The sequence below is a fragment of the Babylonia areolata genome, chromosome 4 (assembly GCF_041734735.1).
Source record: "Babylonia areolata isolate BAREFJ2019XMU chromosome 4, ASM4173473v1, whole genome shotgun sequence".
Classification (NCBI taxonomy): domain Eukaryota; kingdom Metazoa; phylum Mollusca; class Gastropoda; order Neogastropoda; family Buccinidae; genus Babylonia; species Babylonia areolata.
The window spans coordinates 41,758,607-41,780,846 of NC_134879.1; the positions used below are offsets into that span (position 1 = coordinate 41,758,607).

Below are 22,240 nucleotides of genomic sequence, written 5' to 3' on the forward strand. Positions count from 1 at the left end.
ATATTAAGCCATATAGAGAACTAGATCTGGACAAAAATGAAAAAAAATATATAATTCATACAAAGACGATTTTTTTCCCAAGCGAGACAATCAAACAGAGCCACGGGCATGTCCGAATGGGAAAAAACACCCCCCTGAACAAATGCTTCCACGGACAACTAAATTGATGTTTTTACAGCGTAATGTCCTCAACGTAAGAAACACCGCGATAAAATAACAGGTAACTGCCAAGTCTATAGAACTTACATTTAGTGTGTGTGTGTGTGTGTGTGTGTGTGTGTGTGTGTGTGTGTGTGTGTGTGTGTGTGTCACGGTGTGTGTGTGTGTGTGTCACGGTGTGTGTGTGTGTGTGTGTGTGTGTGTGTGTGTGTCCAGATCGAGCTCTCCGAGTCCCCACTAACAGCCCGGCAGAGAGCGCATCGCCAAATTAAGAGCGCCACCCAAGTTTCTGACAACAACAAAAAATAATCAGTAATGATGATAATAATAATACTGCCTGCAGTTTTATTTGCTTTCCTGTCGAACAATTAAAGTGGATTTTCAAGCGCAGAATTTTGCCAGAGACAACCCTTATGTTGGCGTGGGTTCACTGAGGTTCTTTTACGTACGTCAAGTTAATAGCCGTGTGTGTGTGTGTGGGGGGGGGGGGGGGTTGTTCCAATGTACCTTTTATTTACCTGTGTGCTAGCTGAATCGGTAGCGTAAGCATCACTGACTTGAAGTTGTGTACCTTGTGTAATGGAGAGAGTTTCCACCCTTTACTATTTGTTAATAGCCGTGGTTCTGCACACACCCCGACCTCGATCGGTTTACCGTCTCATCCAAACGGCAGTGCCGGACTAGCGTCCAGACCACTTAAGGTCTAGTGGAGGGGTGTTGGTGGAGGGGACTGGGGGGTGGGGTAGGGATCAGTACTGGCAACTGTGGGATTCGAATATCAGTGCACTAAGATTCAGTCGCTCGCTTCCGTCTCACTGAGACGGGACGCGTTACTACAATGCCAACACTCCATACGTTCATCAGTCTGTACATATATACTCTATGGATGTGCCGTGTGTCCGTCCGTGCGTGCGCGTGCATGGTTGCATATCTGCGTGTGCGCGTTTGGCGCATGCAACTATGTGTGCTCGCGCGTGCTTGTGTCTGTGTGTATGTCAGTGTGTGCAACCGGAGTCGTGTGCGTGTCCACTGAGTGCCCGGACTGAGCGCGCCGGTGTCAGTGTGTGTGTGTCAGTGCGATGTGCCACTGAGTCAGTGTACTAAAGAAATCCTCTCAGAGAATGGTGCTGCTACATAAATACATGGCATGCTATCTGAGCGCGCAGACTTCTTCTTCTGCGTTCGTGGGCCGCAACACCCACGTTCACTCGTACTTATGCACACGAGTGGGCTTTCACGTTTTAAAAAAATTAAAAATATTGCTTAGAGCCCAGCCGACCATGAAGGCCATATCAGGGCTATCCACCATTCAATGTCTGATCACCGCAGATGGGCCACCCCAATGTTTTCAGCTTTCTACTGCACTGTGATCACTCCATGATAAAAATTTCACAACTTTTGTACTAAGCATATACTATATTAAATACTATTAAAAATATTTATTTCTTTTAAATATTGCAATATTGTCCACGGAGGGACATCACGGAACAACGTTCTCAATGAATCTGCTGTAAAAAAAAAAACCCCGTCGTGTGTCATAAAAGTCCCAACAATCAATCAGAATATGTTGCACAGTGAGTGGTTCATCACACGGAATACACCAAGGAGCCTCTTCTCCTTTCAGGAGGTAGGAATGTGTGATGTATGTATGACCTGTATGAAGTCGGCACAGCACTGTCATTTCTTTTCGATTCACCACAGCCATAGGCAGAGTCTCTTGAAGATTTGGTCGTATTTTAAATAATTTGTTATCTATTTGTTCATTCCATTCTTTCTGCCAGAGATCTTTAGTATACCGATGAACTTTGGGTTTAAAATCAGTAAAAGGAATATAAAACTTACATTGTTTCTCTCTAACAGCACTCTTAGCCAGATTATCTGCTATTTCGTTCCCTTGAATGCCCACATGACCGGGCACCCAAGCCAGAATGATTACAAAACCATTTCTTTTAAGATGGGTAAACAAACTGAAGAATTCTCGAAGTTTGGGATGATCAATATTACGATGAGCTGTTGCCTCCAGAGAAGAAAGCGAGTCAGAAAAAAAACAACAAATTTACGATTAGATGATTGCAATATAGCATTTAAAGCTAGATTTAAAGCAGTTAGCTCTGCAGTAAACACAGAACTGTCTGACAGAATATGTTTCGTGAGTCTTTGGGAGGGAGAAGTCGGACAAAAAGCAGAAGCAGCCACTCCCTCCTCAGATTTTGAGCCATCCGTAAAAATTTTCTGATATAATGGATATTTCTGGTAGAGTTCGGAAAACAACTTTTTATAGACCAATGAACTGGTACAGTCTTTCTTGAAGATGGTGAGATCAAATAAGATTTCAGGAGTTTCAAAAGTCCATGGAGGTTCCTCAGGAATTTTGAATTCAGTATCTATTAATGTAGGATCAATTTGGGCTTCTTGAATGTATTGAAGCATTCGGATTCCCAATGGAGGTGTACACTTTGGGCTGTTATCAAATCTGGATTTAAACTTTGGTTTATAAATACTGTTGTGAGCTGGGTTTTCTACTTCAGAAACTAATTTAAGGTAGTAGTTCATAGAAAGTTTCAGTCTACGATTTGAAAGAGATGGCTCTCCAGCTTCTGCATACAAACTATGTACCGGTGTAGTACGGAAAGCTCCCAAACAAAGTCGGAGTCCCTGATGATGAATAGGGTCCAGCATCTTTAGGTAGGAAGGTCTTGCTGAACCATAGACAACACAACCATAATCAAGTTTAGAACGGACAAGTGCTCTATAGAGGTGCAAAAGGGTTTTCTTATCTGCACCCCACTCCGTATGTGCAACAATTCTTATAATATTTAGAGCTTTTTGGCATGAAAATTTTAAATGTTTTAGATGACTAAGGAAGTTCAATTTCTGATAAAAAATAACGGGCTTTCACGTGTATGACCGTTTTTACTACCCCGCCATATAGGCAGCCATACTCCGCTTTCGGGGGTGTGCATGCTGGGAATGTTCTTGTTTCCACAACCCACCGAACGCTGACATGGATTACAGGATCTTCAGTTAACGTGCGTATTTGATCAGTCTTCTGCTTCAAGTTGCATATACACACGAAGGGGGTTCAGGCACTAGCAGGTCTGCACATATGTTGACCTGGGAGATAGTAAAAATCTCCACCCTTTACCCACCAGGCGCCGTCACCGTGATTCGACGGGAACCCGGGACCCTCAGAAGTCCAACGCTTTAACCACTCGGCTATTGCACCCGTCTGAGCACGCAGACATACACGCACGCGCGCTTGCGCACGGAGAAAGAAACTGAAGTGACGAGAGACGGATACTGAGAGAGCTGGGAGAGGCAGACGGTCATAAGAAGACTCAATGTGTGCAGCGCATTGCAAGAACACCTAGACTGAATTCACACAGTGTGGGGGGTGAGATCGCGTTGCGAAGGGGGAGGGTGAAGGGTGACTGTGTCAGGCACCTGACCGTCAGCTCACCTCACAGTATCACTCACAGCACAGCCCCGAGCGGCACGTGACAATCGCAGCAGGACTGAACCGGCCGCACGAGACGCGGCCATGCCCTTTGACCCCAACACTGGCCTCATGGTGCACTGTGCCTGTGGACTGACAAGGGAGCGTGACGATGAAAACGAAAAGACGCCATATGCATGTCTCCCAAAGCTTTCTTCGACTGACGTGGATGGCAAAGGCTTGTGAGACACAACTTGCAAGTTGTTAGGCTGAGCAGAATGGACATTTCATGTGGCAAGTACAACAAGCTGTTAAATTTTATTATGGCATCGTTCTTAGGCGTGTAATTTTATTGTGATATCGTTCTTAGGTGTGAAACATATCATTGTAACTTGTCTGACGGAGATACCACATGAGAGTATTTTGGTGGCCTGTTTTTCACAGATGTCGCCATCAACGATGACTAGTGAAGAAAAATTGCTACTTTTATTTTTGATGTTCTGAAATCTATATTCAGGGACGTATTTTACCCGGGCAATTTTTTCACTTAAATCAAACTATATTACCATTTAGGTATAACCCATTTTCAGTGGTTTGTGACTGGTTTGAACGTTATTTTACTTGGTTTTGATGCGTATTCAGATACTAACTTTCCGCCATCTTGCTCTTTCCGTTTTAGGTCTCGCGAACTATGAAACAAGTAGAAAAAAAAACTTGAAACCATAAAAAAACAACCACCACCAACAACAACAATAACAAGGAAGCTTGAGAGGATGTATCGGTTCGGGTTCATGTTACTGTATGGGTCATTTCGCGTCGTATTGTATGTTTCTTGATAAGAAGGGTCGACTACGCAACATGTCATTTCTCATATAGGGAACGAGCGATGACGTCACGAAACAAGGATTGTCAGTTATTTCCCTTCATTTCGGTCCGCTTCACTTTTGTTGATTCTACTGACGACTTGCTCGAACATCTCGTGCTCAAGATCGATTAACAAGCGTAAAACGGAAAAGCAAAGGAACTTGAAATAGGAAGAACGTTGACAAGCTTGATCTTGAGGCAAGGTGTACATTCATCGATAAACTTATAGCTTTGTGAATGGCTTCAGGCGACCAGTATGATTCAGTTGAGAGTGATTGTGTCTGCATGGTGTCTGCGTGTGTCATTTTCACCCTGTTGTGTGTGTGTGTGTGTGTGTGTTCTTCGATTTTACTCTGTTCACTGAAACGCGTACACACGCATGCACGTTCTGTTAGTGTGCTGACAGTATGTGTGCTTGTATGCACTGATCAAAACAAAATTTTGATCAGTTGCTTGTGAGTGAGTGTGGTGTGTGTTTTCTGAGTGATGTGTCTAGTGTGTTAGTGTATGTGTTAGTGTGTGTGCGAATGATTCACAGCATGCTTTGTGTGTGTGTGTGCTGTGGGTGTCATTTGTGTGTGTGTGTCTGTGTGAGAGAGTTTGTGAACATGTGCCACTCTGTGTGTGTGTGTGTGTGTGTGTTAGAGTGGCTTATGTGTGTGTTGGGTGTGGAGGTTGATTTCAAGCTATGTGAGCCAACAGCTCAAGCATACATTTTCACACCCACACTATCACAGCACAAAACAAACACACATACTGACACTGCACACACACAGATATACATACACATGCATAGTACAGGACAAAATTCACATAATTTTACCTCAGTATCTGATAAGGATAACATGCTGTGTCCTCCCCATGTTTCCATTTACTCTTTTTGTATACATTGATTCTAAAGTGGGCAAGTTTTCATGTGTTCTGTGTCTTTTGTATGCATCTGACATTTGCCTAAGGTGAAGTTTGGAATTTTCACTTCAGCACACATTGGTCCCACATTTTCTCCAATATTGAATCCACAGTCAGCAAGAAAGGATCCCCAAGCAGAAGTTGATTTTAAAATCCACTTTTCTCTGTTATATGCTTACAAGACACTTGTTCACCCTACCCAGCCTTTTAGTATTATACTTACATGTCACTGTACGATTGTAATGAGAATATGTCAAGTCTCCTGCATGAAGATTATATGGTCTTTTCATGAAAATTTCAAAGCAATCAATTATTGCTGCTACTTTTTACCCAAAGGATTCCACAAAATGATGCGGCATACATGACTGTAGACAGTCTCACTTCAGCATCACTGATCAGCATCTGGCGACAAGAGGCGCCTCTTCCCTTGTGGCAGAGAAGGCAGTAAAATCTGTAATACTGTTGGAAAATCACAAAACTGGGATATTGTGAGTAAATCTTTAACTTTTCAATATTTCCTACCTATTCTTTACTTTTTTGTGTTGGGTGTTTTCTGTTATTTTCACTCTGCTGTGCCCAAGGTGAAGAGATGTGTGTGTGTGTGTGCGCACATCAGTCAATCAGTGCACATGTGTGTGTGTATGCACATCAGTGTGTGTGTGTGTGTGTGTGTGTGTGTGTGCACATCCAGTTTGATGTTCACCTTGTATACTGATCTGAAGACATGTTTCAGTTTTCTGTGTTTTTCTTTGAAACAGTTATTAAGCAACTGAGCAAGATCTACGAGGGTCATTCAATAAATAAGGTGAATTTTTCGGTATAAGGACTTCTAATACAGATAGAAGCTTACTTTTTTAATATTTTTCAACGTAGTCTCCCAGCACTGTCACACACTTTTCCCATCTGTGCACAAGCTTCCGTATTCCCTCAGCGTAAAAATCTTTGGACTGATGTCTCAGCCAGTCGCTCACAACACTTTTGACTTCATCGTCACTTTCAACACTGCTCCGTCCTTCTTTAAACAATTTAGCCCACTTGTAGACATTTTTTCGGCTGAAACATGTGGCACCATACACAGTTGACATTCTCCTATGAATTCCAACTGGTTTGCACCCTTCAGCAACCAAAAACTTGATAACTGACCGCTGTTCAATCCTGGAGCATGCTTCTTGGTCGGTGTTACTCTTTACCCAAATTACCCCAAATGACGCCAAATTACCCGCTTTACCCAAATTACCCCAAATGACGCCAAATTACCCGATCTTTACCCAAATTACCCCAAATGACGCCAAATTACCCGCTTTACCCAAATTACCCCAAATGACGCCAAATTACCCGGTCTTTACGCCAAATTACCACAATGATTTCCCAAAGTATTTGCCACATTGTGAAAAAAAAAATCATGAAACCCGTAATATTTGCAATTATTAGTCTCATCAGTCTCAGTATGATTCAGACACTACTTTTCAACAAAAAATCACTCACAGAGTAAATTTGAATCAACTTTTATTGAACATTCTTCACACAAATCTAACAAGCAATGGCACATTTATCAAGAAAAACATGCATTTGATTTCAAACATCATATATGTCCATATTACATATGTTATAAATTTGGTAACTGATGGGACAGAAAAAGTCAGTCTGTTTTTACATTGTAACTTCAATTAAATAAATTTCTGAAAATATAAGACCCAAGACAGAAAATAAGGTTCTGGTGCCTTCAGATAATGTGTAATGATATGTGAATAAAGGGATTTTAGCACAATGTGAAAAATTAATTGACTGGAGTGGTCTTTCTGAGTAACTGATGGGACGGAAAAGGAACATATAAAAAATGTAATAAAAAAAAAATGTTTTGCATGTTAAGAAATAAATGTTAGGCAGTAATGATTATAAAAATTGAAGCTTTCATTCATTTTTTACGATTTGTAAACATGAATACATGAACTCGTAATAACTGTTAGCACATAGGCCCCTTAAAAAAAAAAAATGTACATGTTTCCCACATGTAAAACAGAAAAGGTTACTGGCGAACAAAATCAAGCTTTTTCCTTTTTTCTTTTAATCTGATACTTTGGTTTTGATTTGAGTGCGGAGCACGGGTTTCTCACGCCTAGTCACCCTAACTGATTATCATCAGGAGCTTCGATGTCTGTTCACTCTTGTGATTGTACAGTTTTTCTTCTTTTCTTTGGCGTGCTGGATGTTTTTGCAGTGGCTTTCCTTTTCAGCTGACCTGGCTTTTTCCCTTTATGCTTGGCCTCAACGGCAACTTTTGTCATGCTTGTGCTTCTCACAATCACCTCTTTTGCAGAATTTTGAAATTTCTGGTAATGTTTTTCTCTTTGTCTGTTTGATCATGCCAATGGTCTCGGGGAACAGCAAATTTGCTGAACTCGTCAGTCAAGAAAAACTCACCCACCCCGCAAATTGCTCTTTTGACCTCTCTGTATTGGTCTTTCACAACATCATGAAGCATGCAAACAAGGTCCACAAGCTTGAGCGACTTCCAGTTTGTTGCCTGCTTAAGCAAATGGTTGATGCTTTCTGCATTGTTGTTTGTCCAACGACATTGACTGTGGAGCAGACCAGGTCTGTCCAAAGCTTTTGCGTTTTCTGCTAGTAAACTTGAGAGACGCTGAAGCATTCTTTGCACCATTGCATTTCCTGACTGTTCTGCCAAATGTGTCATTTGGTCTGACACGATTGCATGATCTTTAGCTTTCTCTAAAATGCCCATTTTGCCAAAAATCTTATTTACAAGCTCTTTTCTTTGTTTTTGGGGCCAACCAATTTTATCAGAGAGAGCATTCATGAGGTTTTTTTTCATGTGCTGTGTGCACACAAGTCTGATGGAGTTAGGAAATGCTAAAGACATTGCTTGCCGAAGTGCTTTTTCTTCATCGCTCCCCAGCACTGGGATTTGGGGGCAATTCCTCAGACACCCACTCAGATGTTGGAGAAATAAAGTGAAAGTTTCTGTATCGCTGTTTCCGTGTAGGAAAATTGGACCACAGAATAACGGGAAATCATTTGTGCGCTTTCTTTTAACTGCTAAGCATTTGTATACTGTCGCTGTGACATGTACATCCCCGAGATTAAAGGTTTTGTCGATACAGAGTACGGTTGAATGCGCAGACAGGGGTGGACAACAAAATCTCTTTAAATCTTGAATTTGGTCTGCATTGTAAAGAATAATGCATGGCACTTTCTTGTGTTGCCTCATGATAAGCTGAACGAATGGAACATTTTGTTGCATCTCCTCAAGTGCTGCAAGTTGGTCAGAAAAATTTGCTTTGTGGAGACCTTGTTCTTGTATGAAGTTTGTGTCCGTGCTTTTGCATTATAAACTTGACGTTTGTTTGTTGGTCCTTCAAAAAGATCACCCTCTCGATATATCACCATTGGTTTCTTTGTTTTTGTATCCTCCTTCATTTTTTCCATGGCTTTGGGATGCATTCTAATGTGAAGAATGTGGATTTGGAGTCCGGCATTTACCTTTGAATTCATGTACAGCAATTGGCGCAAAACCGCCAGAAACAAGCCATGCAACCCTTTTCTCATAGGATTGTCCAGTCCCATGTTTTGCATAGTATAGTGAAGAACTATAACTTCATCCTGATTGGGTTGGGATTCCAAAGGTACATATATTATTTTCTTGGCCTGTTTCTTTTGAACATGATATTGATTTTGGCGGAAGTAAATGGTTTTGATTCCGTTTTTGTCTTTAAGGAAATGTGTTTTGCTTGTTGTCCCCTCCCGCCAGGCTCCTCGGTCATCCCAGTAATGAGATGCTTTTCCTTCTGCACGTCTTTTGACATTATTTTCGTTGTTAACAACAAAAAAGACATCTTTTTTTCCACGAGGCACATCTGACAAACTCTGATCTAAGGGAACACTTTGCAAAAGTCCCACAAGTTTATTAGCATCTAAAAATTTACCATATGGAAGTTTGCTTTCAGATCCCTTATTATTGTCACGTGTATCATCATCATGTGCATCATCATTGTCATCAACATGTGCATCATCATCGTCATATGCATCATCATCATATGCATCATCATCATCATCATCATCATCATGATGATGTGCACCATTATTGTCATGTGCATCATCATCATCATGTGCATCCTCCTCCTCCTCATCATCATCATGTGCATTATCATCGTCATGTTCATCATCATCATCATGTGCATCATCGTTGTCATGTGCATCATCATTGTTATGTGCATCACCATCATGTACATCATCATCGTCATGAGCATCATCATCATGAGTATGAACATCATCAACATGCACAGGTGAGTCATCATCAACTTGCACAGGTGAGTCATTATCACATGGATCATCATTGGTACAGGTTGACTTCCTTTTGTCCAACAGTGGAACAAAGTGGTCTGGTCGAAAGTCTTTTGCTTGGGTTGGCATATGTGACTGTGTCCACATCAAAACAACCACAGGACTTTGTCGACTGGTAACACCCCGTCCCCTGATCTCTCTCGATAATGGCTCAGTGAGAAAATATGCTGCTTGTGTGGGAGGACAGTATGACTGAATGGCAATTCCCAACGATGCACTGATGGCACTAATTGCCATCATCCCACAGTAACCATGATATGTGCAAACATCTTTTAGCACATTTTCATAAGATTCAAAGAAAATTCTTGGATCAGAAAAATGATCAACAAAGTTAGTGTGATTGATATCATAGTGTTTTCCTTCTGTTGCCACCTCAATGGCTGCAAACAATCTGATCAATGAGTGGTATTGTTCAGTTTGATATAATGCTCGAGAAACAGCACGGAACAAACAATTACCGTCACCCATCACAGAAACGGGAACATGGGTTTCCAACATGATTGGATGAAATCTCCCCAAAATATCCTGCGACACTTTATCCACTTGAAGGACGTTTGAGTCGGCAGCTCCTGACAAAGTAGGTAGTTTCACTTCGTATGTCTCCAAGAGCAACTTCTCACTCCTGCCTTGTTTCTCTTTCTCTATCGTTTCACTTTGGGCGTCTTGGAGTCTGAAAACAATCGTCCAACTCTTAAAAACATAGTTGTTTGGGTTGGTTAAAAAGTCATGATACATAATTGATAAAGGAATTATTACATGGAAAAGAGCAATATCATTCCATGTAAAAAATTTACCTATTGGGCTCAGCACCATTTAAAAATAAATTGTCCAACTTGTAATGAAATAGTAGTGATTAGGGTTTGGCTGTTATTTGAGAGAATGTTTATTTGCTAGTTGTATAACCCACTGGTTGTGAGTTATCAGTGTATTTTTTACTTTGAATTTTCTTTGACAAAATTATAATTTTTTGCTACTCAGGCCAGTTCATTTATTTCTTAGTTTTATTTTCTATGTACTCTTAGTAGTTATCTTTGTATATTTTGCTCTTTTCTCCTCCCCTTCCGTCCTTTCTTCCATCCCTTTTCTTCTAATTATTTTCATCTTTCTTGGACCCTTTCTCTGCTAGTTGTCGTTTACTTGTTCTATTCAACCCCTAGGTCTAGATTCTATGTGATGTAATTTCCCTCTCCCTTTTGTTTGTACTGTGTTTTGTTTGACAAAGAGCAACCTCGAAACGTCACGTTTTTTCGTCTCGTCTATCTTTATTGAGTGTCCCCACCTTATTGTCTCTTTACTTATAGCCTTTAGAGGAAATGAGAGAATTAAGACCGAATATTCGCTTTGGAGTCAATGGAACGTTCTTTTTTATTTGGGATCGTGAGGCCTTGCAAGGGATGCCAGTCACATCGAAATCGACTAACCTGAGCAGGTCAATTATAGTGGTGATCACCATACCAACACTTACCTCTGAAGTGCTTTTATGGAATCATATGTTCCATCATCCGAGAATGCGCATGCTCTGCATACGAAAGTGAGATCCTCCTCAGACCACTGCTCCAGGGTTTCATATGTCAAGGGCACACACCGTCTGTGATACAAAAATAAATCGTTCCTTGAGTTTTTTTAGATGTAAGAGAGAGAGAGAGAGAGCAAACAGACGTATAAAGATACAGCATACAGGATAATTTATTGCCAAGTTTAAAAACAAGGAATTTGTCTCGTGGACAGCGTAAATGAGATTGAAAATAAAACATTAAACATGTAACATCATCGCATGAAACTTTAAATTGTTGTTCAGTCGAGCCAAACTGTTGCCGTCAATGGAACACTAAAATGAACAAGGATATTAATTGGAAGACATGCTTTCATAAAGTACACAAAATTAGTGACACGTCTCTTAAATGGCTACAGCTGCGCATTATACATAGAATTATAGGAACAAATGTGGTCTTAAAGGCTATTGGAGCAAGTATAAATGGTTTATGTTCCTTTTGTAAATTGGTTAAGGTGGGAGTCTCTGTAAATAAAATCTGTCATGGCTTACCTGTGGACCCATCCTTGGCAGGTTGAACACTCGACACTGCTGTTATTCACACCACAGTGTGTCCAAGTCGTACAGGGGTATCGTCGCCGCATGTCGTACAAGATATGTCAAGTGGGCACCCTGTCAAGTTGTATCACTTGAAAAGTGTGATTAGTGATAGTGAATTGCTCTCACTCAGCTCTCCCGTTTGATCGTGAATGCCGGCATGTGAACACTACTCAATAGTGAGCGACAATAACTTTCTAAGAATTTAAGTTTTAGTTTCGAAAGTAACCGGAATCGGAACTCGCTTGAAACAAAAGTTAGAAATCTTCTTTGAAAAAGACACATTGTGGCGCTAACTGAAAGGTGGTAAACATGGACAGCTTATTATATTATATTATCATGTTTGATGTTATTACTAGTACTTATCTTGCACCGGAACGCACTTTTGTTTCCAAAGCACCCCCTCATACCCCACTCGGCACTCAAACTTTCAACACCAAATCACACACAGACACAAAAATGCGTTCATTCAAAGAGATTTTGCCGTCATTTCGGGTAATTTGGCGTAATTTGGTGTCATTTGGGGTCATTTGGGTAAAAAGTAGCACCCTTCTTGGTCGGCCATCTTTGTTAATCGCCAAAACTCTCAAAGTTTTTTTTAATCTGCAAAACAAATTAAATCCATGTGAAAAAGAAGTAAAAAAAAAAAGAGTAAGCTTCTATCTGTATTAGAAGTCCTTATACCGAAAAATTCACCTTATTTATTGAATGACCCTCGTACAATGACATTGAAAAGCAACTGACAACCTAGGCCCACATTAATTATCTCTCCTTTGTTCATCAGAAGGGAACTGGGTTGAGACTGATGAAACTAACAATAACAGACACAGGTCGCGACTGATGAAACTAAAAGACAGACAAATAAAATCAGTTGTTGGATAACATCGTATTTTTTAGGCAAAGTCCTGTAGTGAAGCCATATAAGCCAACAGATTGTGGGCCTTCATCTGAACACGGGTCAGAATTAATTCACTGAAAAACCACGTGTTAGCCAAAGCTTCAACACGTGGAATGAAAACTAGCCTATCTGGAGAGAACACTTCAGAATTCACTTTATTTCGTAGCTAACAACTTGTTATCTCCACAGAAATGTTTTGAACAAACACGCAAACACGCAAAAGCAAACACGCAAAACGTAACTGTGGTGCGCCGGATAGCTGCGATACATGTCTGCCTCCTTGTTTTGTGACTTCTTCAACCTCCTGCTGTAGTTTCAGCTATGGGAAATAGTTAAAAATCGATACCCAGTGAGTCCCGATTCAGTATTATATCCTCAGGTTGTACAACCGATAATGCAGCAAGTGAGTGGCATTACTCGGTATCTTTCTGGAGACGATCATAGTTTAGCACTGTGTCATGTAGTTTAGTTTTCGTTTGTCCAACCGCGCATGACGTCATATTCTCAAGCCCTATTATGCCACCATTGCAAAGTTCGCGAAAATTTTCGTTTGAATGGGTGCAATAATTTAGGACACTAAGATTGGACTTAACCGGTGTGGGGTGTTTTTCAGGCTAGATATCTATATAATTTCATGCATTCTGCAATGCAGGTATGAAAAAATATATTTTTTAGTAGTTTAATGGAAGGATTCGATCGGTTTTTCCGTCTACTCCTTACCCACATTCCCTTTGCCAAATCAGCATCAGGGAGGTTGTGCACACGCTTTCGTCGGGAACATTTCGTCGGGACTCCCCGGTTATTTTTTAGCGGGAATCGCGTGCGGATGCGCGTCTGCATTGCCGGTTTTTCTTGGTCACCGAAATGACAAAATTTAGTTGCTAGTGGAAATCGCCTGTTCCGACAAAAGGACTTTGAACTAGATCTATTTCGACGAGTATATTTGCAAGTTTCCAAAAAAATATTTTTTGTTTTATAATTACTCCAGTTATTTGCTTTAATCGTCTATGTTTACTTCGAGTGTGTCAAATATCTGCCATTCAAGTATTCGAACTGATAGATCTATTTTGAATTCAACATCAGCCTCATCTGGGTTCGACTTTGGAGAGACTTGACACACTGAATGTCAGTTTGAAGCATCATTTTATCCACAGCACACATACTTGTTCATGTCTTTGTGAAATTGATGGAAAGGAAAATTGTTGTTTTGGACCCAGTCGACGGGATCTATTATACATTTCAAGGCAAAGGTTCCCAGCTGATTAAATGATACGCTTTGTCATTTGTTTGCGCCAGATCTCAGTCGGAATCTGTAAAAAGAAAAAGATATGAAAAGATTTTAAAGTAATAAACTTGCCGTATTGCTTTCTTTTAAAATGCTGTATATATGTCTTGAGTCTTAAATAATTTTTTGACGGCGACATAGTTTGTGCTGCTTGGTTCCCTCTGTGCACCCCCTATTCCCTTTATTTATTTATTTTATTTCATTTTTTATAAAGACTGTTAGGCTTTCTGAGTTTCTCTCTCTGTCCCCATTTCCACCCCACTCACCCAAGTGCTACGGCCCCCTAAATCAGTAAATGTCAGTATATGTCGGTGACTACCGTTGGACATTACAGGAAGAAAAGAAGCACACACTTGAAGTTGTTTGATGTTTGAGGCCTGTTCGTCAAAAAGGTAGAAAAAGACACTTTGTGGCATGCGTGGACTACCTATGTGTAGCATACTGGATTGTACACTGAGGGTAGTGTGGCCCAGTGTGCACTGAGTCTATTCTTGAAGGTTGAGGCTGTTGGCGCCGTTACGACTGTGTCTAGCAAACTATTCTAGGAGTTTACAACTCATTCTGTAAAGGAACTTCTTACGTTCAGTTTGTAGTGAGATTTGCTCAGCTTAAAATGTTATCAGATGCGGCTGCCAATCTGAATGGCCGTACTCAAGGCTGGGTCTGACAAGGGTTTTTAATTGTACAGATCCTCTATGAGGTGGTTGAATGTTCTAGGGATCACTCCCAACTATCAGATTTTCCTTGGTGGTAACCTTTGATACTTGATCTCTAAAACTGAGTTTTTTGTCTACATGTACCCCAAGATCCTTCTCGATTTCACTTAGTGACATCCTTAATGATAATGCCACTGGTAGTGCCAGAACATCAGCTGTCTTTGATAGAACTATTGGATACAACGGTCTGCAGTTCTGAGAGTAGTTTTTGACTTTGTCAATAGGAATTGAACTTGTAGTGCTTAAGGCCTCGCTCGAGGCTTGTTCTTCATCAGGACTTGAGTGATTCCTGCATTCCATAATTATATAGATATATCCCCCAAGATGGAGTATGGCTGCCTACATGGCGGGGTAAAAACGGTCATACATGTAAAAGCCCACTTGTGTACATACGAGTGAACGTGGGAGTTGCAGCCCACGAACGAAGATGATGATGATATATTATAGACTTTCGGATTTTGTGATGTGTGCACAGAGCAATGAACTGGGTACCTCAACAAGTTTATTTTCTCACCTTCATCCAGTGGGACATTTTTCCCGTCAGAAATTGGTGTGATGAAACTATCCGGACTTATTCTTGATTTGTCATAATTTTTTTTACCTTATCCCCCGTGGGGATGCTGGGGGCCTTTCAGTATAAATAGCATCCCCGCCTTCTGAAAATTCTATGCTAGAAATTTCCTCATTTCTATCACTCTTTGTTTCTGCATTTTTTCTGTCTTCACTGTTTCCTTTTTATGCCTTCCCAGTCCATCCCCCTTTCTTTTTTTCAAGCACACTTGTTTTCTCTTTTCTGCAGTCTATGATGTACTATCTGTGCTGTTTTGCTCTGGTGATTAGGAAGTGAGATGTAAACACTGGGATGGGCACCAGCTGCCCATTCTGTAGTGTTATTTGCCTATATTGCTGTATTACTGTATTTTTTGTTTGGCTTTGGAGTATTGTTGGTTTTTTTTCCCTTTTTTTTACAGTTTTTTGTAATCTGAGGATGATGAATTAAGTGTAATGGTTGGCATCCTCAGCATGGCCTAGTCTTATCTGCCATATGGAGCTGAATGGGTGGGATACTGTGTCATGAACTGTGTTTTGTGGGTTTGTCTTTGACGGTTTTTTTGGTAAATGTGGCAGGCATGCTTGTGCCTGAACCCCCTTCGTGTGTATATGCAAGCAGATCAAATACACACGTTAAAGATCCTGAATCAATGTCAGCGTTTGGTGGTTATGGAAACAAGAACATACCCAGTATGTACACCTCTGAAAACGGAGTATGGCTGCCTGCATAGTGGGGTAAAAACAGTCATGCACGTAAAAGCCTACTCGTGTACATATGAGTGAATGTGGGAGTTGCAGCCCATGAACGAAGATGATTCCAGTAAGTAAATAAGCAGGATCAGTTAATATATGATGAGTGGCTTTTAACTGTTATGAAGCAGAGATGCTTTGGACTCAGTTATGTTGTATTCCAATTTTCTGGAAATTCTGAGCATGAATATTCCCCGTTTATAGCTCTTTGTTTCTGGTGTTTTCTTTTTGTTGTCTCCTCCTTTCTTATTTTCTGCCTTGCTGGTCTTTTTCCATTCTTTTCTCCCAGAAATAAACATTTTTTTTGGTCTTTTTCAATGATTGATATTGGGCACACTCATTTTGTTGCATATATTTTGCGCCAAGAATGTAGGTTGCCTGATGGTGTTTAGGGAGTTTTGTATGCGTCTGACACCCGCCTGCTTAGGATCCCCCCTGCTCAAACCAAATCATGTGGCCAATGCAGTTTTTTTATACCAAGCCCCCATTCTTTGGATTTGGAATCAACTTCCTCAGTCTCTCCGTCATTTATCTTCACTGCAGTCTTTTCAAATCCAGTCTGAAGACGCACCTTTTCCCCTCCTGAATAATTCTCAACTGCTTATCCCTTTCCAGTATGAACTAAAATGACTATCAGTGAGTGAGTGAGTTTGAGAGTTTAAGAATTTGTAGGATGTATTTTTGATTATGCTATTCATGATTGTGTATTATGACGTGTGTGTGTTGTGTGTTTGGGTGTGTGTCTGGGGGGGGGGGGGGGGGGGGGGGGGGGTGTGGGGGGGGGGGGGGGGTGAATTGTATCATGTGTCCAGTTTTTTCTTTTTTGATATTTGTTTTTGTTTTTGTTGTTTTGTTTTTGTTTGTAATTTGTAAATGCTTTGGGTTTATTTTCAAGATTCGGAATAAATGCTATTGATAATGATAATAATAATAATACTTGTGCCCAGTTCTGTTTTACACATTTTGGTCTCTTCAGGTTACACTGGGACATTGCCCATCATCCTTCCCAACTCACTGTTTGAAATTGGACAGACACATTGCCCAACCTCCTCCACAACTCCACCACCTTATCTCCCCTCCCACCCCTTCCAAGGTTCATCCATAGTGGTCACACTGACACTGTGCCCCAAATCCCTGCCCCCCTGTCCCCATCTTCGTCGGTTAATTTGCTGTTTGCCTAAGTGATTGTGTAACCAGTTTGCAAATGCGACATGGTAACAGGTTCATATGCTTATAGGGTTTTTGATCTGACAAAGGTGTCTGAAAGTTTGTGCCATTGCAGACGAGGTAGGACCTGCTTGTGCTTAGTAGGAACTGGTTAGATGTCTGTGTGTTGATTTAAGATGCTTACTGCTTCACATGAAGATGTGTGTTGCTAAGATTTGAGTCAGTGCTAAGTACGGTGAACTGCTTAGTAGGTGCTGCTCAGGAAATGCCTGCTGCTTACCCATGTTTATTCTGAGGTTATAGTAAATACTCTGTAAAAACCACTCCATGTGGCCCTGTTGTTGGTGGTTGAAGGAGAGTGAGTGAGTGCATGCAAAATCATTCATCCCCTCTGTTCCTCTCTCTTCAGTGAACCCTCCGCTTCCTCCTCAAATTGTAAAGAAGTTTGGGTTTGTGATAGAAGAACAGAGAGGGGATTGATAATGGTGCATGCACTCACTCACACTCTCCCGCTCTTTCCTCATACCAATAGCAGGGCCACATGGAGTGGTTTTTATACAGCAGGTGTTTGAGGGAGATGGGACAGAGGGGTGGGGGTGAAGGGAAAGGGGAGAGAAGGGGAATTTGGGAATAGGGGTGGTGTAGGTGACACTAGCTATACATACTTTTATTTAAAAAAAAAAAAAAAAAATCACATATGAAGCTTTTTTTCTGATTACATTGATAAAACAGTCATGGAGATCTGAAGGGGTACGTGTGTGAAAACATTTCAAACACAGTGTGCTTACCTTGTACTTTTTATTCTGTGTGAGACAGGGAGCCAAAGGAGACATTGCAGGAAGAGGAGTAATGTGCTCAGATATTTTCCAACGATGAGTTGGAAGGCAGAGATGTGTATTCGCTGGAAGGAATGGAGGATGCAGGCAAACCAGACAAGAGAGTGACAGGTGAGGTGTTTCTGAACAGAACCATGTGTATTGCATGTGGTTTGCTGTTTTAGCTAGTCATCAGTAATCTTCTGAATTCTGTTGTTTCTTCTGTTGGTAGGATCCAGATAACCTCAAACTTAATGAACCATTTTAATTCGCGTTGGTATTGTTCTCTCTCTCTCTCTCCCCCTCTCTCTCACAAACACACACACACACACACACACACACACACACAAGCACAAACACACTAACTTCCAAACAAGCGTTCTTTTATTCACTTCTTTATTATTATCATGTTGCACAGTTAAGTTTATTATTAGTAAAATGTACATAAACATTTACATCGCTCTAGCAACAGCAACAGCAGCAGCAACAGCAGAAGTAGCATGCTGTAGGAAGCCAAGCTAACCGCTACACAGTCACATCAATAATTATAACAAGTCTACGGTTGTCTGGGAACCAACTATCAAAGGACAACACAGAATTGGACAAGACCTGAGTAAACATTGACCGTACGTACACACGTACAGACACACACACACGCTGGGAACCTCACAAGAAGTCAGCTTTATGAGTCCCCATTGAAATAAACAAATCCCACCACCAACGTGTGCTCACAACCCCCGCCCCCCACACCCGCCCACCCCCTCTTTCACAAAAGTGACTGTAAGCAAGTGGTAACAGAATGGATTGTTTTGTATTGTAATGTATTGCATTGTGTAAATAGAATTGTTGTAATGCATTGCATTGTTTTTCTTTGCCATAAAATTTCTCATGTGAAATTCAGGATGCTCTCCTTCCTGGGAAGAGCGTGTTGCCACAGTGCAGTGCCACCCATATTTAGATGTATTTTTTCTGTTGTATTTAACTATCATTGGGGATTTTTCTACATAATTTTGCCATGGTACAACTCATTGGTTGTCATTTTGTTTTATTATTTTTTTTTTTATTGGTATGTGTACAAACACAACTAACCTGCAACCCAGTGACACCAGTAATAACTGTCTACAGCGTTGTCAGGATCTGCCGCTTTTATGAAAAAGACCGCACATGTGATTCTCACGACAACCTGGTCTCGTTAGTTGATTGCCACAACTTTGATACAGCTATTGGGATGATGAACTAGCAAGTGCAGATAATTCACAGCTCTTGTGGCTGTTGGTTTTAAATTTATCCTTTTTTTTTTCTTTTGGGTTTTTTTCAGGCAACATGTTCTGACTAGGAGCATCCAGCGTGCAGACAGAGTGAGAGAGTCAATCTGTCAGCCTCAGGTGACTGGAGTTGTGCTCTGGGTGGTGCCTGATGCAGTGTCTGGTGTGGCTGGATGGGCCAATACTGGAGTGACAAGTCCCCTCCCACACTACACGCAGGTAGATAAAATATGACACTGGTCTGCCTGTCTAGCTAAGGAAAAGTGTCAGATAAAATACGACACTGGTCTGTCTGGCTAAGGAAAAGTGTCAAAGATAAAAATGACACTGGTGACACTGGTCTATCTGGCTAAGTAAAAGTGTCACAGACTTCAGCCGGGCTGTGTCGGAGTCTGCACTAGGATTTTTTGATTTGAACCCACATAGCTGTTAACCCTCGCATACAGACACTTTTGTTTGTACTTTAACCCCTTGACTGCTGTTGCTGAGTATGTCTGTCAGTGAAGTTTTGTCACTTCACTAAGAGTCAGCTTAGAGGCCAAGATGTCCATCATCAGTCGTTATCTGGACTTTCTCCTCTTTGGACTGTGTTACTTTTCCTCAGCAAAATGAATCACACCGCTTATATCAATATACAACGACAAAAAGCAACTGCACATTTTTATTGTGCTACACTGATCTTTTTTTTTTCATAAAGCATCAGCAGTAAAGGGGTTAAGGAAAGAACCACCGACAGGATGAAATGAGCACGCAGCAGCTTAATTGCTTATTGTCTGCCATGTTCTTCATATTGTGATAATCATCCCTCTATGGCCACATCCTCTTTTCCAAGTGTTTTTTTTTTTTTTTTTTTTTTTTTTTTTTTTTTTTTGCAGATCACTACACACATGAACAGATCACTAAATTCATCATTGTCACTGAGGACATCTCTAACAGATCACATCAGAGTTGTTTTGTTTTTTTATCCAAAGGATTTTTGTTTATACACTAGCGATACAAAACCAGCGAATATATTATACATACAACTGTTGAAAAAATAACAGCAGATGGCTAAATATATATCATATATAATATGTATATATATAGGAAAAGCGTAGATAAAATATACTCTGACTAAATGTACAAATTGCGTTGCTACACAGTCACGTACATAAACAACAAATCAAACAAGGTTCCGAAAGTTTATACATGTCGAAACTTAATTGCATCTGCAGCATTTTTTTTTTTTTTTTTTTTTAGAATGTCATTACCAGCAGTTTAGCTTGTGCACAGGGTGTCATGACCTAGGCCCAGTCACGCGCGAATATCTTGCATACATGATTTTTGTAATGACTGCGCATCAGATGTGCAATAATAATATAATCATCAAAAGCAGATTCGGACACGACGAATGCATGGCTTATGCTTCAGGGGAGGTCACTCATTCATACAAATGATACCGGGGCGACTGGTTATTTCCCATGTTAACTTTTTTTCCTCAGGATAGCAGTCTTATCTGGACTTTGCAGTCAGACTGTGCTACACCGTGTGAAGGAACACCCGCTTCGTCAATAATGAAAGGCAGTTTCTTTGGCTCAGAACAGTGGGAAGCATCAAAGTTGTTGGCTTTTCACCTGCAAGTCCATTCAGGACTTAAAAGTCAATCTGCTGTTGACCTGTTGTGCCCAAGAAAAATGTCACACCATTTCCAGACTAAACAGCTTGCTCAGGTACCCGCAACAGCTCTGAAATTCCTCACGTCTCCTCAGCAAGAGACGACCCTCTCGACCAGTGAAAGAGAACCCCTTGTCTTAGCTTCGGTTGACAAAATGGGTGGGGGGAAATCGAAACAAAATGACGCGATATGAGGTAGCTGCCTCTTTGTTCCATTGTTGAAAACTGTTGTCGAAATGCATGACGAAATGTGTGTTATTTAGAAACTAAAATTTATTTGGACGAAACTTTTAAAAAACAAACTTTGTCTGCAGCTTGTTCTCACAGAGAGGTGGATGTAAATGTGGCTTTAGCACTCCACAGAACCATTCTGACATGCCACAGAATCACCCTTGAACAGCCATGCCTGGTTACAAAATGCATCATGATTTAATTAACCTTGTGTTACAAAGGCTTCAGTATGCTCTCAAGGTGTCGAAATAGTGTTTCATCTGACAATGTGAAAGTTATAAAAGGCCAAATGTCTCGCATCATTTATAAATTTGCTATTCCAAGTTTATGAACTCTTCTTCACACTAAAGAGTTTTATTTTCCACTTGTTCAGTGAAGTCCAGCATTGTTAAGAAATTCTTGAGCTCTTCATGAAGGCATTCGTTTCTGAAGAACTGTAATTGCACTAAAGTTGGTTTCCAGGTGAGGTGAACAGAGGGTCCCGTCAGACGTCTGTTCCCCGGGAGGACCCGGACTTGCAGAAGCACATAAGGAACTTGCAGCCCCAGCCGCCATCCTCCAGGGAGATGCGATCCTTGGCATCGATGAGCTCTGGTTTGCTCCCCTCCTCCTGCATGGGCTGCTTGCAGTGCGCCTCCTTGCCGCGGTCCTTGCCCCGATCCCCGTTCCGGCACTGCACGCGCACACACACAGCGTTCAGTGGTCAACATCAAACTGGTGGTACATTGTTCACAGAATAATCAACACTGCATTGCCAACACATCGTTAACAGAATATTTCTCTCTGAATTTTGGCTGCTCTCCCCTTTATTGCTGCCAGCAAGTTTTCCAATTGAAGTGGAATTTTATTTATTTTTTTTTTTTCATAATTTTGCCAGGGACAAGCCGCCTTGTTGCTGTGGGTTCTTTTACGTGTGCTAGCAGAGGGGGAGAAAATACTGGTGCCTATGGGATTTGAACCAGTGCGCTCATATTCTCTAGCTTCGTAGGTCACCTTTCAGGGAGAGTGGGGAGCAGCCATGTCCGACAAGTATTTAACAAAAGGTGGTAGAAATGCAAGAATTTTGACCAGTGTTTCGGCAGCAGAGAC

General features: G+C 41.1%; 2 protein-coding genes and 1 long non-coding RNA gene across 3 annotated transcripts in view; 1 reads left to right on the plus strand and 2 right to left on the minus strand.

The window, feature by feature from the left end:
• The first annotated feature begins 5,715 nt into the window (after positions 1–5,715).
• On the plus strand, positions 5,716–19,453 carry LOC143281189 (uncharacterized). The gene is made up of 3 exons (XR_013055107.1): positions 5,716–5,856; positions 18,004–18,134; positions 19,321–19,453. It is a non-coding gene; the product is annotated as an uncharacterized LOC143281189 (long non-coding RNA).
• LOC143281356 (uncharacterized) lies at positions 7,634–11,866 on the minus strand. Its single transcript, XM_076586560.1, has 4 exons — positions 11,775–11,866; positions 11,196–11,318; positions 10,189–10,400; positions 7,634–7,761 (listed from the first exon to the last, which is right to left on the minus strand). The coding sequence occupies exons 1-4, from the start codon at positions 11,864–11,866 to the stop codon at positions 7,634–7,636; spliced, it is 555 nt and encodes a 184-aa protein (XP_076442675.1).
• Positions 19,041–22,240, minus strand: part of LOC143281188 (uncharacterized) — a 446,958-nt gene continuing 443,758 nt past the window's right edge. Inside the window, exon 21 of the mRNA XM_076586227.1 lies at positions 19,041–21,824. Within this exon, the coding sequence (XP_076442342.1) occupies positions 21,636–21,824 (189 nt within the window). The 3' untranslated portion in view covers positions 19,041–21,635. The remainder of the gene's footprint in view (positions 21,825–22,240) is intronic.